At 45.0% G+C, this 16,006-nt stretch overlaps 1 protein-coding gene across 2 annotated transcripts in view; it reads left to right on the top strand.

Moving 5' to 3' along the window:
* Window positions 1-16,006, top strand: part of DZIP1L (DAZ interacting zinc finger protein 1 like) — a 390,767-nt gene that overhangs the window by 297,502 nt on the left and 77,259 nt on the right. For both annotated transcript variants that reach the window (XM_069213556.1, XM_069213557.1), the window contains exon 12: window positions 7,706-7,898. In XM_069213556.1, coding sequence (XP_069069657.1) covers window positions 7,706-7,898 — 193 coding nt within the window. The remainder of the gene's footprint in view (window positions 1-7,705; window positions 7,899-16,006) is intronic.

Raw genomic sequence — 16,006 nt, 5'->3', positions numbered from 1 at the left:
GGTAATTTATCACTAACAGAAAGACAGAGTTATTCACTCAAAAATCGGGGAAAAGTACTAGGTAAACTCTTTCTCGACTAAGATTCATGATGCACTTCCTCCATTCATCGCTGCGTCTCAAGATGCGATATGCGGGTGGAGGCAGATTAGATAACTCGCTGGCTCTAAACAACTAGATGTACAACCTGGGTTCTCAGGTGCCATCTTGGGATCTATCTGTTTCCAACCAAAGCAATGAATACATTGCCTCATTATAGCAACAACCAAAGAAGTCATCACTTATGGTCACCAACAATATTGCTCTTCTATTATGAGTCTGTGAAAACAATAAATAGCTATATGAGAAATACACTGGTTAGTTACACATGACACATTTCATAAAGTTTCAACATGTCTCTTATCCATAAAAGGCTGTAGAATTCCTGTCAGTGCAATGAGTAGTTAATGCAACATTAACCAAACATACATATGAGCCACATGATCATCATTAATGCCACCACAGTCCCATCAATCACAGTGGCATGGAGCTAGTCCTTTAGATACCCCATGGTGGTGTGTTCCACAAATACTGTGTTCCGTTCATCTGCTCAGTGTAGCCAAGCAACAAAGTTCAAACACATCATTCAGTCCTCTTGTGGTGCTGTGCAGTTTATCAATCCACTTACATTCTCTCTGATTGAGTGTGATTGTAATCTCACTGTTTCTGCTGTCCAATTTCACCACATCTGCAACTTGCTAACTGATATCTGCTGTAAAGGCATTATTCCTCATCATCCGCCCTTAAATACTGCAAGTAGGCCTCTGCTTTATAGTTATTGCAAAGCATGAGTATCTACAGCCACACATGCTACAAATGGAATATATTACTTACTCTGTAAGTATCAGTTTGTAACTTGTAGCGCTGTGAACTCAAATGCAGTGACATCTTATGTTTTCTCTCTCTAGCTATAATGGCCAGGATCCATTATTTACTAAGGCATTTCACGCCATTCTCATCACTACCCTGCTGTACAGAAAACATTCAAAGGGTAAAGTTGATGCCCCTGCACACATTGAGGACTAAAGGAGGAGTCACTCTGCAGCTTGTGACTGGAAGCTTATTAGAAGAAAAACAACCTATAATGTCCGAACTCAACACTAGATTGCAGGATTATGCAACTCATTTAACTCTACAGCACTACACTCTATCAATAGATGCCTGCTGGGTAAATAACATATTACTTATATTGCACTGTTTTGTTCATAGGTTTTTGTAGTGTTCTTTAATGACGTCTGCACTGGGCAATTATTGCATGGACAATGATTAAAGGATAGGCGATGATAGAAATAAGGTGTTAAAGTGAGGCACATGCCATGTGGACATTAACAAGGATGTGTGGTCTGTGGTTATGACCTGTTTTCTGCAGAGCATAATGTGTGCTATAATAATGACAGTGGGTTATGCCGAGGTTTTGTGGGCTACAGTGAAGAGGATTGGGTAATAGTGAAGAAGTATGGGCCATGGTAGAATTTTGTAATCTATAGTGATGCAGTGTTTCTAGAATGAGCACGTGATTTGGCATGATGTGTAGGCTTTCATGAGGCATTGTAGAATTGGCTGTAATGTGTCTGATCTATTGCGGAGAGAGTGTATCTGTAGCAGCGGGGTATGATTTATGCTAAGGTAATGAAGCCTTGCAGGGTGAATCTTTCTTGATTCACATACTGTACTTTATTTCACCATTCAGTGGTTGTGACTGGAATTATCTGTTTTCTTCTCTTATCTTTTTTTCCTTCCCTTGATGACATCAGGCTTACCCCAAGGAAGCTCCATTGGGTGGTTGTCATCTTCAGATCTTTTTTTTCCCTCCCTTGGGTCTGGATGCAGTGAAACTAGATCCTGGTCTGACAGGAGGAGACATTTTTCTAATAAAACCGATGAAGAAACTGAGGAAACAGATGAACACTATCCTTAAAGGGCATCAGAGGACACTGAGGGAGAAACACCAGTTTTACATCGAAGATCTCGTGGTTTTTCACTCAAGGTCCTGGGGTTTGTCAATGCTAGTGGGACCGCAAGGTTCTAAACTGCATGGATGAAAAATGCTAGCAGAGTGTGAAACACACAGCATTCAAGTTTTTTTAAGTGCCCTACTAGTTTGCGATAAAGCCATCAAGTTTGCAGTTTGTCTGCCCAAGGACCACACGGCAGTGACTATGACTGCTGAACTGAATTTAAACAAAGACCCTCAAATTCAGAAAAAAACAGGTGGGCGTACTCGGCCATGGCATAGCACAGAATCAGACTCCCAATGTAAAGGAACCCTACAGCAACATGCCACAAAAATGGGACAATGGCAAGATTCTGATGCAGAGACGCTCAATGCTGAGAGGGGAAAAGTGCAGGTGAAGCCATCATTGATGTATGCTGAAAGTCAGAGGCATAACATACAGGGGAAATCGGAATCAAGGCCAAAGGGGTCTGATTACAAACACAAGAGGTGCACTTCGAGCACGAAGATTGTGAAGTTCAAACATAGGCCCAAAAAGACCCTCAAATCTAAGGACAGTAATAGTGTGGGAGGCACACCATCAAAACCGTCCTCTGATCCAAAAGATGTTCCAATGCATGGAAGGAAGATATCAACTAGCGAGATGGACGCTTTGGTACATAAAACAAGGCACCCACGGTCGATACCAGGAAGAAATTGTTCGACGTCAAAAGGAAGAAGAAGCACCTTTGGAATAGAAATTGAGGCTTAATCAAAAGAATAAAGGAGTTTAACATTTCCTTTAAGGGGCATAAGATACCGCTCCAGCCTCCGAAGGAAACATATTTCAAGGCTGAGACTGAAACCAAAAAGCCAGAGCTAGAACTCCAGCCAGCACCAGAGCTGGGTGAAGTGTAAGAGGAAGCCTTCAAATTTGAAGAGTAATTCGATGATAGGCACTACCAGGAGGGGGAATGTTCAAGGCTGACACCTCTGATGATTGGCAGGACACTGACACTACACTTTTGCTGGAGGAAAGTGTAGACACATACCCCTCAAGGATGTGCTAAAATGGGAGGAAAGCACATACAGCGTCACACTTGAGAAGGAACAAGGGGAGTTTTGCTTCCTGCTTGAAGCTCTCCTGCCCTCACATGAGTCAGTTTCTCCCAGTGCTACCAAGCATGCTGGTCCAGGAATGGGAAACCTTCAAGGAACCAGCCACGTTGAAGGCTGTTATCTAATGTGTGGAAACAAAGTACAGACACTTTACACAGAACCCTGTCCACATCAGTGACTGCTGATTTCTTTATCGCCACAGCACACAAGCAAGTCTATTTGTTTTCATCAGTGTGCCCACCACCCGAAAGTGAGATCAAGCAAGTGGACATGTAGGCAGGGCGATGGCATGGTTGGCAGCTGTCCAGTAGAAGATTGCCAACTCCATTGCCCTCCTAAACCTGTTTGCACACCAGCTGTGCAAGGAGATGGACAGATTCCTACAGCACTTTCAAGAGCTATACCTGAAGAGAGGGGAAGCACTCGTCCAGGAGGAAAAGGCAGTCAACAATACCTCCTTGAAGTCAGCTATGGATGCGGCTGACGCTGCCAGCAGGCAACTTTGCACCAGTACTATGCTCAGGAGACACGCCGATATATGGGCTCAACCTGGAGGTCCAGGCAGTTATGGTGAATATGCTCTTCACAAGGAAGTCCCTTTTCAGACTGGCGGTTGAGGAGTCCCTTAAGAGAACGAAGAAGGGTGAAACAGCCAAGTCCATGGGTGTGCTACAATTCATGGAACAATTCACAGGAGCAGCCCCTACATGAACGAAATTTAGTGCATGAGAGTTCTCACAAATATCAACCTCCAATATATCTTTCATCACACAGGTCACCAACACAGCTGCAATACAGTGGGCAACAGCTGCAACCTTTTTGATGGAGGGCACACACAAAAGGCAGAGCACCAAGAAGGGCTGAGCACACCTGTAAGCAATGCCTTAGAACACCCACCTCTGCACTCATGGGACAGAGGGTAGGGGACAGAATTGATCAGAGGACTCCTCTGGGAATGGCACAAAATCACCTCAGACAATTGAGACTCAGTATAATCCAACATGGATATTGTATAGAACTCTTGAAACCATGCCCAACATCCAGCTATGGGTAAGACCCCAAAGCAGAAAGGACACCATAAACTTGAAATAAGGGAGTTGCTGACCTGCTGAGGAAATAAGTGTTATAGAAATGGTACTGCCATCGGAAAGAGTATCAGAGGTGTACTCAGCCTACTTCTTGGTACCAAAACTTGACATGGCCCTAAGGCCCATCCTGTGCCTCAAAGACTTGAACAGATTCATCAAGACGCAATGGTTTCAGATGACAACACTGCTGGATGTCATCCCGCTCATCAGAAAAGGGACTACATGACAACTATAGGCCTCGTGGACGCATACCTCCAAGTGCCAATCATAAGATACAAGACGTTCTTTAGATTCTTGATAGACAAAGGTGTACTACTAGTTCATGGTGTTGTTCTTCAGCACATGGGGTATTAACAGAATGACTGGTCACCATGACAGTGCACCTAAGAATAAAAGGGGAATACATGTTTACCCCTACCTGGACATTTGGTTCATGAAGACAGAATCTTACCAGCAGTGCAAAAACAACACAAATAAAGTCATCTAAATGATGTGCAAACTTAGCTTCTCTGTCATCCTATAAGAACCATCCACAGTACCAGAAATGGAAAAGAAAATCCTAGGTGATAGACTGGACTCAGAACAGGACAAACCTTCCTTGTAGAAAGAAGCATTCAAGCAATGGCTCAAGAAGTTCACTTATATGAAAAAAGGGGTAATCTCTGTGAGTCAGTGCAGTGGAGAAACTCATGGCTTGATGTGTCATGCCTTCTGCTAATACTAAACTTGAGGATCTATATGAGACCGGTTAAGGAGTGGCAACAGAGGCACTGGTCAAAGGCAACAGGGATTTGTGAAGATCTAGTCATTGTAATAGAAAGAGTACACAAGAAAATAACAGTGCTGGAACAGCAAGAACATCAGAGAAGCAGACCTTTCAAAGAACCACCTCCCACAGTTACTAATGCAGCAGATGCCTTCCATATGGGGAGGGGAGTGCAGATGAACAGTCTGAACATCAGAAGCCTGTGGCACCTAGAGTATGCAGTCAAACACACAAAAATGCCTCAACTCAAGACAGTGTCCCTAGCTCTCAAGGCTTTCCAGTCATAACTGTGGATACAAATGGACTATACTGCTACAATGTACTACTTCAATAAATGGAGGAAGACAAGATATCACACGTTCAATCCAGACTAGCACAGGGGCTATGGACTTGGGTGCTGCAAAGTTATATATCGGCAGTGGCAATCAACCTCCTAGGGTTGGAAAACACAGAAGCAGGTAGGCTAAGCAAGCAAACATTGTGTCTCACGAATGGGAACTAAATGTGCAGATACTATGCCAGATCTTCAGGAGCTGGGGATTTACTGGCATCAGAAGAAAACACAAAATGCCAAGGCAGATAACCAAACCATCATAGCTAGGGAGTACCTTATCAATAGAATGGTCAGGGAATTTGGTTTATACTTTTCCACTGATCCCTCTGGCAATAGAGCGGTACAAACAGGCCACTATGACCTTCATCCCACCCAAATGGTCCAGATAACATGGTTCTCTGAACTACTGAAGCTGGTGCATATAAATGTGATGTCACTGCTAACACAACAGAACATGCTATCATGCAAGGAGGCTAATTGTTTCACTCAGAACCAAAAGCACTAAACTTGACAGCATGGCTCCTGAAGATGTAGAATTAGGACACCTCAAATTGCCCAAAAGAACCATTGAGTTTCTCAAGGAAGGACGAAGACTGAGGACACATAGGTGAAGGTTCACTGGGAGCTATTGTAGGCTGCACAAATGGTGTCGTAGAAAGTAGTGTTTTTATCCAAACCCCAGTGGTCAAAGGGTTCTTGGAGGAAGAAAAAAGGCTGGGGCCGCCCAAAGCAGCTCCCACACCCAGATGGAACCTCAAACTGATCGTCACAAACCCTATTGAAACCACCCTTTGGTGTAGCACGTGCCTGCAATTCCTTATCTTAAAAACAGCCTTGCTGGCAGCCATAACAACAACAAGCAGGGTTAACGAGCTTCAGGCACTATACAAGAACCATACTTCCAAATACACAAAGACAGAATGGTAATGACAATATCAACAACTAATCCCAACTTCCTGCCCAGGTGATAACACATTTTCATGTCAACCAAACAATACAACTCCCAGTGTATTTCCATCACCCTAAGTCGCAAGCACACAGTGTACTCTACACTTTCTGGACATTAGGAGGGCTGTAGTGTACTACATCTAGGAAGCATAACTGATCTGTAACAGTATCCAGTTACTTGTCTCATTTGCCCCAGCAACTTAGGGTTTGCCATTAACTAAGGCAAGCATAGCAAGATGAATAATACACAGATGTCATACATCACAGGTGTAACATTAGTGGAAAGAATAGGAGTGTACACCACAAAGAAGAAAGGGGCAAAACTAGCCCTCATAGCTAATGTACCAATCAATATCTGTATGGCTTCAACATAGTCCTTTTTACATACCAAACATGCTTTGTCAACATCCAAGCAAACAAGGAAGCACGGGTTGAACAGAAAGTACTTGAACACTTGTTTGCAGATACAAACTCATTCTCTATCCAACCTCCCCCAGGACAAGAGAATACTGCTACACAGTACATACACATCATGTAAACCCAGAAAGATTCACACTGTAAAACGAAATGGTTACTTATCTGAAGGATTAGTTTTGCAGTTTGAAGACTTTCTGGATTGTCATATGGCCCTCCCACCGATGTTAGAAAATAAGTACTGAGTTTTGCAACATGGAGGAGAGACAAATTAACCAAACACAAAGGAAGCTACACACGTAAGGACTTTGGGTAAAAGAGTTTGAAGATGACGACCAAGTAATGGACTTCCTAGCCGTACAGACATTATCAAGGAAGGGTACAGCACCAAATGTTCGACATTGCCCACTTAGAAAAACAAGAAGAATGAAGGAAACAAATGTAATTCCGGACCCAACCCCTAGATGATGAAATAATGCTAAGCATGTAAACCCAGAAGGCCTTCAAGCTTCAAAAACACTCCTACAGGTAAGTACCCATTTTATTATGAGGTATTTTGGTCTTTGGAAATGAGATGTGGTTTAACATGAGATGTAGCCTAAAGAAAGGTTGAGCTGCTAAGTGCGAGATGTGTTAGGGAGCATAATTCATTTAATAGGCGAGGGGCTACCAGCGATCCAGGACTGTGTTGCACTGTAATTCACTTTATTGCTGGGGCATGGAGTCAGCAGGCAATTAGGGGCAACATTGACTTAATTCCCTATTATTTAGATTTTTTATGTATTTTTATTGTGAAGTGATATTCATCAGCCAGAGTGTAATAAGGTGTTATATGGATTATATGCAAGAATTATTTTCTTATCTATTATGATCTATATCTATGTATGATTTAAGAAATACTAGTTTATTGTAATTTCTGAGAATTTAGGAAAGCCTGCCACATCATGGACTTTTCAAGCACAAATGAAGCATTTCACATTCAAGACTCAATCCACTTGTAGAAAATTGCCTTTATGATTATTTTTGGCTGACTTAGTACATTTCAAAGAACTGTTTTCTGTTTCAGGCTGCTAGAGGAATCTCTACTCAGACTTTCCGGAACTTGAAAGCAATTCTTCAGACTCAGCAGCAACAGAAGGCGGTAAAATCTCCAGATTCTGTGTCCCTGAGGGCAAAGCTAACCAAAGAGATCACACAGAAAGTGAAGGAGGTGCACAGGAGCGAGAGTCCCTTGCCTCTGCAGTCTACTAAGGCTTCCAGTAAGTTGCATGGAAGTGTAGAGGCGCCTATCAATCAGTCTGTGCACTTAAATGCTTTTCAAAATAGTTACCTTTCGAAGCTTGCTTCATATGCTCTTGGCAGACATACTGTGCAACTTTGGCAGGAGCATGAGGCGAAAATCATAAGTGAGCTTTTCACAAGAGGACATTTACTAGTAGCAGTAGTGAAAACATACCAAGTGGAATGAGTTTGTGCCTAGATGAATTTAGAGTGCACCTTATGGTGGGATAACGAGCAAAGCATAATTTCTCTAGAAAACATTTTACGAGAAAATTTACATATGGAAGAAAGATTTGCAGTAATAGTATATGGCTCACAGGTGAAGAATAAGGATAAGGCTTATCCCAAATCTCAAAGTAGGAATACTGTATTAGTCCATATGAAGAAAGAAATGAAAGGCAGTGGTAAATTCAGATCTGTCACTATATACAAGTGATAACAGAACACAGAGGGACATACTACAAATATTACAATACTATACATGCTACTGAGATCTCCAACAAAAAATAAGAGGTTCCTATAATTATTATGCTTGCTAGAGTCTGTTGGTGAAATGATCACCCAAAGTGATTTTGAAATTAAGAAAAAAGCTAGGTGATTTTATTATTCATTTAGACAATTCAGTCAACATTCAAGCTATTATCTTTTTCTGAAGCCATGACCTCACTCAGTCCGGCGCACAAATTCTGTTTCCATGGTTTTTATAGGGTATGTTTGCACCACAGAGCAGGCAGTCTGGTTTTTGTTGCCCTATCATTAGCTCAAATAAACACACTAGGCACGTGATAGTCAGGGAGCTTGAGCACTTCCTACAAACATGTAACTCAATTCACATATATATATTGGCCACTCATGCAACACGTTATTATGTTTGATGGCTGTCTCCATAGGACCTTCTGTTTAGTCCAAGCTGCCCTCATTTTTATATCAGATGTATTGTAGTGGCCACCCACTTACTTCGTCAGAAGAAGAGTGCCTGTATATTCACAATTTGGCCTCAATTCTGTCACTTTAAGCAAACGGTATAGAATCCAGTTAGGTTTTGAAGGGATCTGCTTTGGTTGCTGCTTGTGGGCCATTCCCTGCATCATCATGATATGCAGCATTGCATGATAACTCGTGACATCATTATGGCTTCAGCAAGGGTTTTTGGGAGCTGTAGTATCCTATGCAGCTTGTTGCATGTGTATAGAAATGCATTTCTCGTTAACATTTAATGTGTTGTGGCATAAGTCATCTTATTTTTATAGTACATTTCTGACCTTCTTGAAGAGAAGTTGACTTGTAGGGTGCAATACGGCGTGAATTGTGAAATTAGAGGCATCCAGTTGGAATGATGTTGTGCAGTTAGTAGGGAGGATAAAGCTGGGCCTCTGAGATTGAACTGCGAGACTGAGGTCGCAGAAGAACTCTGCCACAAGCTTGTAGAAGGGGTGTACTGGGCCCAGTGTGTAGAGCCTTAGTGTGAAAGCCTCAGGGAATCAGTTGCAATTAACCCCAGCCACCACAGTTGAGGCCCACTAGCCACTGTCTGCCGTGTAGCCAACTTAATGTGGTCTGACAACTGCATGAGTGCACCTAATCAAGCAAGGAACCCAATATTGTTTTCTGTGGTGTCTCACCTGAAGCTTTTCTAGTAACCAGGTGACTGCAAATGTGTGCTTAATCTTTGTTGCTTTATCTCTCTAGTCAATACATTTATGCTGTGAACAAAGCAAGCGCTCCCCTTTGGTACTACAGTATCATCCATGGTGTGAGAAAAGCTTATTGCAGAGGCCCCCTAACTTTCGGACCCCATTTTCCACTTTTTGCTGGTGTTTTCCTGACTCTGATGGTGCCCTGGTTACTGCTAACTAGTCCCAGGGCCTGTGCTCTGTGTAAAATCAATATGCAAATTAGGCTAATTATAATTGGCTCAGTCAACCTACCTATAAGTCTCTAGTATATGGTTGGGCATGTAGGTTTAGGGACCACAGCGTAGGTAGTGCACCCATAGGTGCACTGCTGAGGTGCCCAGTGTCATTTTAAAGGCAGGCCTGCCTTGCTGGCTGCTTTTAAATTAAAAGTTATATGCAAATTCGACTTTGGAATTAAAAGTAGTTCCAAAGTCTTAAACTACCTTATTTTTACATATAAGTCACCCCTAAGGTGTGCCCTACGAGCCACTAGGGCTGGGTGCCATGTAACTATAAGCAGGGACCTTATCAATATAGTTTTATAAACCCTGGTGAGGTAAAAACTGCCAAATTAATTTTTCCCTCATTGTAGTGAATGGCCTTCATAGGCTAGAATGGGGAGACTTTATTTTAATTTTAATAGTCCCCTTAAGTGACAGATACAAAGAGTTTGGTATCAAATTAATTGTTATAATAAATCCCACAACTTCCTGTTGTTGGATTTAATATAACTTGTTCAGGTAAAGTTTTAAACTTTCCTGAAAAGTTGCCAACTTCAGCCCTGCATTGTTTTTGCTGCTGTGCTCTGATTGGCCAGCCTCTGGCAGCCTGGCCAGGCTGCCTTCATGAGGTGTGAAGTGGCCTGGCTTCACACAAAGAGATGTGCCTGTGGGAGGGGATCTCCCCTCAGCAGATGGTGAGCCCGGAAGGGGGAGGGCTGCCAAACTGGTCTTCAAAGGCAGAGAAGGACATTTGGAGAAACCCAGCAACACCCCCACATCCTGCAACCCCAGACAACTAGGTGACCCCTTGATTAGATTAGGAGAGGGCAGGAGAGGGGTGTGTTTATGATTTTTAGCCACACTAGTGTATGGGCTCAGCCAGATGTAACCTCCAAAAATCACTTTCAGCCATGATGGATTTTTGAGGAATGTTGCCTCCTGGAATAGATTTTTTTGCCACACTTCCCAGGAAGTGGTCATCACAGGGGGAAGGACCCTGCACCTGATTGGAGACCCAGGACCCCCCTGCTTTTTACCCAGGAGCAAGGATAAAACTGGCAGACCTGCACCCACACCTCAGTTCCCTACCAGATCCCTACCGGGAAGAACTACAGAAGAAGGACTGCCCTGCTGGACCCCTGACCTGTACCTGGACGACACTGCACTCTGAAGGACTACACCAGCTGCACTCTTGGGCTTCACCACAAGAAGGACTTTGCCAGACTTCAACTGGTTCAAGGAGGGACTCCCTGTTTGCTACAGGTGAAAAAATGATAACCAGTCCCCTGCACCAACTCCTGAAGAAATCAACCAGTTGACCACTGCCCAATGGCCAAAAAGGAGTTTGCGCCTGGTGCATTCTGAGAGTTGTAGTCACACCCCCAAGGATCATCTCAGAGCTTCTGGACCCTTGGGGTGAGCTGTGGACCCCGAAAGAAACTTAAAGGAACATCTGGGAGAAGATCCAGAAGTTTGGAGAACTTTTGAAAAAAAGCTCCATAGAGGGACCGACCAGCCGCAGCAACTCTAGCCGGCTTGCCTCAACCGCGACCCGGCCTGATTTGCAGGTTCGTCCTGGTGAAGAAAATTTCCAAAAAAGAGACTACGTCCGAACGTACAAAGTTGCCCGGGACCACCCAGCGAGCGTATCCGAGGAGGGCTCCAAGGACGTCAGATCAAGATCCAGGTTTGCCCCGGTCAAAGGATTTTCACCTTGAAAAAATGACTAAGTCCGAAGGTAAAAATCTCCACCGAGGGCTCCCACAACGCGTATCCAGAGAAGAGTTCCAGGAGGTCGGATTGGACTGGCAGGTTCGTCCCGCTGAAGAAAATCTTCAGAGAAACGGCTAAGTGCGAAGGTAAACCTTTGACCGAGGCCTTTAGCTGAGCCGGGGTCCATCGCGGTCGGCCTTAAACTTTGAGTTTGCCCCGGTCGAGGTGCGACCAGATGACCAGATTGGCGTTTTTTGTTTCTAGGCGCTAGAAAACAATAATTCTTAAAAAATTCATATCTCTGGTTCCCCTTATCCGATTTTATTCGTTTTTGTGTCATTTTAAGGATAAAAATATAATCTATTTTTATGAATTGGTTTTGGATTTTTAAAATGTTTCCTGTGTTTTATTTAATTACTGTTTTGTGATATTTGAATGCTTTACACTCTGGTGGTCATTCTGACCCTGGCGGTCTTTGACCGCCAGGGCGGAGGACCGCAGGAGCACCGCCGACAGGCCGGCGGTGCTCCAATGGGGATTCCGACCGCGGCGGTAAAGCCGCGGTCGGACCGGCACCACTGGCGGGGTCCCGCCAGTGTACCGCGGCCCCATTGAATCCTCCGCGGCGGCGCAGCTTGCTGCACCGCCGCGGGGATTCCGACCCCCCCTACCGCCATCCAGATCCCGGCGGTCGGACCGCCGAGATCCGGATGGCGGTAGGGGGGGTCGCGGGGCCCCTGGGGGCCCCTGCAGTGCCCATGCCACTGGCATGGGCATTGCAGGGGCCCCCGTAAGAGGGCCCCTACAAGTATTTCACTGTCTGCTGCGCAGACAGTGAAATACGCGACGGGTGCAACTGCACCCGTCGCACAGCTTCCACTCCGCCGGCTCGATTCCGAGCCGGCTTCCTCGTGGAAGCCTCTTTCCCGCTGGGCTGGCTGGCGGTCTGAAGGCGACCGCCCGCCAGCCCAGCGGGAAAGTCAGAATTACCGCCGCGGTCTTTCGACCGCGGAACGGTAACCTGACGGCGGGACTTTGGCGGGCGGCCTCCGCCGCCCGCCAAGGTCAGAATGAGGGCCTCTGTCTCCTAAGTTAAGCCTTGTCGCTCGTTGCCAAGCTACCAAGGGTTGAGCTGGGTTTAATTTACTGGGACCTAACTGGACCTAAGCGGAAGTTACTGGCCTATTGCTAAGTGTAGGTACTTACCTGCCCTTACCAATAACCCATTTTCCAACACATGGATTATTCCAGTAATGTAAACAACACCTGTGTTTCTCTTTCTAGCTTACTTTCTAATTTTCTCCTTTTCATTTTATTGCTCTCTCGCTCAACTTCTCCCCCATTAAAGAATACAGCCGGGGCCACGGGTCAGCACACATTTTGCATGTGAATATTTACTTGATTCCCATGCTGTGCATTATTCTGCCACCAAGTGACTGGTTTCAGAATTGTCTCTGTTCGTGGCATGTGTGGCTGGGGGAATTACATGTTGTGTGCACTCCTGCCATTTAGTGTTGGGCTTGGACATTTGCAACTTGTTTTTCTTCTAAACATTTTTTGAGTCATGAGGTATAACTTCTCCTATAGTTACTAATGTGCATTGACATCGGCTCCATTTTTAGATTGTTTTTTTCCTCGACTTCGAGTTCAGACTTGTTTTAACGATTAACCTCTGGGTCAACACCTTTTGGTGTCTGTCGTTAAACTTTTCCGGTCTATCCTCTTCCATTGATATGGAAAATACTTTTCAACACACAAGTGGAGGAAAGCTGGGTTCTGGTTGCAGTAACCCCCACTTTGCCTGGTTTGTGATGCAACTTTGACTGAAGTGCACTGGGTTCCTCCTTACCAGGTCCCCAGTGCCAGTGTTCCTTCCCCAAAATAAGACACATGATCACTTGATCCCCAAGTGGCCAGGCCTTTTAGCATCTCTGTAAGTCCCTAGTTAATACTACCTAGGGCCTAGGTTCTAAATAGGGTCCCTAAAAGCTGCAGCATAACTCTAAGGGACCCAGCACCAACCTTATGGAGACTTCCATTGCAGGCTGCATGGCAAGGTGCTCCCAAAAGTGAAAACACAACATGACACACAGCTTGTGTTCCATGTTCCCTAAAACACTGCATGTAATATGTGTAAGTCACCCCTAGAGCAGGCCTTACAGCCCTAAGGCAGGGTGCATTATACTGGTCCATATTAGTTTCCCAGCTACATGGTGCATTATACTGGTCAGTATTAATTCCCCAGCTACATGATGGCTTCACTGAAAACTAGGGATGTTTGGTATCAAACATCTTGAATTATTAAACTTCACTGATTCCAGTGATGGATTTATTAATACATGCACCCAGAGGGCATGTTAAAGGTGTCCCCTGAAAGCCTACCAAGTCCTGGTAGACTCACTGACTAGTTCTAGCCAGCCTGCCACCAACAGACAAGATTATGACCCCAAAGGGTGAGCCTTTGCTCTCTGAAAGGTCAGAAACAGAGCCTGCCCTGGCAGTGGTGTTAGACACGCCTCCCACTAGGATGACCTGCAAATCAGAATCCCAAGGCAGGAAGTTGTAAAGGAGCCTACAACCTTTGGTATGCAGGTCTGGCTCTCCTCAGACAGAGATGCCGACCCAAGAAAGAGCTGTGAGGACGGGGACTGCCAAAACCCTGATCCTGAACATCACCATTGCACCTGAGCCACCTAGCTCAAGGTGAAATGGGTCAGCGGTGTCAACATGGTTCTCAGGCCCTCCAGAGACGAAGCCACCTTGAGTTCGCGCACTGTAGACTCCCAGATGGCGCTTGCAGTCTTTTTCTGCAGGCCCCCTCCAACCACGAGTATTCCTTGCACCGGACCCCAAAGCTAAAAGACACCACTTCAGCGAGACCCACAGCAAGAGAAGTGGGATAACTATGTGCCTACATGCCCATGGATCTCAAGGTTCGAGCACCCCTGTGGGTTCCACTGGACTGGCTTCCCAGTCCCTGCTTGCAGCCTCTTTCTGACCGGACTGATTTCCATTGAAGTGAATGGGACACCCAATGCTGTAACACGCCTCTGCACCTGGACGCCCCACAGACCCACGAGGTGAACTGCTGGTGTGGCCTTGAACCTTGCCCCATACTCGCCTCAAGTCCAGAAGAACAGTCTTGTAAGGCATTGCTAAGTACCCGTCTTCAGTAACTGTTCATTTTCCATAGTATAACGTTAGGGCACCCTAGGCTGAAAAGCACCTCTGCACCAGGATACCTCAGTGCCTCCTTTGGTGATGCGTTGGTGCTGCTTTGGACCTTGCCCCATACTTAACTTAACTCGAGAAGAAGAGTTCGGTAGGTCATTGTTAAGTACCCATATGCAGTATATGGTTCTTTTCCCATAGGTTAACAATAGAGCTCCAGTGCTGAAAAGCACCTCGGCACCCGGATGCCCCAGTGGCTCCCAAAGTGACCTGTTGATGCTGCCTTGGACCTTGCCCATACTCACCTTAACTTCATAAGATAGGTCTTGTAAGTCGCTGCTAAGTATCTGTATGCAGTATACTACTTTTCCCTATAATTAAAAATTACCTCTCCAAAAATTGCACTGTGAACTTGTGAAAACTGTAAAAATTCATAACTCAAAAAGTACTCACCCGATTGAAAATGTATATAAGAGTGTTTGTTGTTTTTATAAATTGGTGTTGGACTTCTTTATTGAGTCTGTCTCTCGCATACGACCTTTGTGTGTGCAATACGTGCTTAGCACTACCCCATGATATGCCTAAGTGCTTGCCCACGCTACCACAAAAGAGAGCCTTTGGGGTATCGTTTGAGCCTCTGTGATTCCTCTGGGGTTGCTTGGACTCTTTGGCCCATTATATAAAGAGCCAACGTCCTACAACAAGTTTTTCCTAGTCTTTGCGTTCGCTGAGCAACATTGACGTGGATTGTATGGACACCACTCCTCAGGGCCTTGACCTTTATGGGACCTGGCACCCTCATCTTCAATGTTTTCACAACGAAAATGAGAGGACAGCTATAGAAAGGACTACCTTCCATTACTGCCCCCAGTGCTACTCCAAGTCTCCATGGTACAGCCATGACCAGGTCTCTAAGCTGTGAATGAAGCAGTGACTGATGACTCATTTGGCTTCCAACTTCAAAACACAAGATTCAGAGAGCATTTGCTAAACCTGCCTTTAAATGGTGAACATCCATGTGGGAAACAGGTGAAACAGATGCCTGAGAACCTTGAAGATACAGACACAGCCAAGGCAATGGGTGCACTCCTCTAGATACCCTCTCCCCAGAGCTTTGTTTATAGGCCTAGTTAATAAACCACCTCTGCAGACAACTGTGGGTTACTCTAGGTGTGGATACAGGGGTACCAACACTAGATCCAGGGGCAAAGGTGGTGCAATCAAAGGAGATGCCTCCGCAAAGCAGTGACTCTCTCTCCCTCTTCCTCCCATTCACACTACGCCTGTCTGGGGAAGTTTAAAGGA

This window comes from Pleurodeles waltl, chromosome 11 (assembly GCF_031143425.1).
Source record: "Pleurodeles waltl isolate 20211129_DDA chromosome 11, aPleWal1.hap1.20221129, whole genome shotgun sequence".
Taxonomy (NCBI): domain Eukaryota; kingdom Metazoa; phylum Chordata; class Amphibia; order Caudata; family Salamandridae; genus Pleurodeles; species Pleurodeles waltl.
This window is presented reverse-complemented; position numbering and strand designations above follow the sequence as displayed.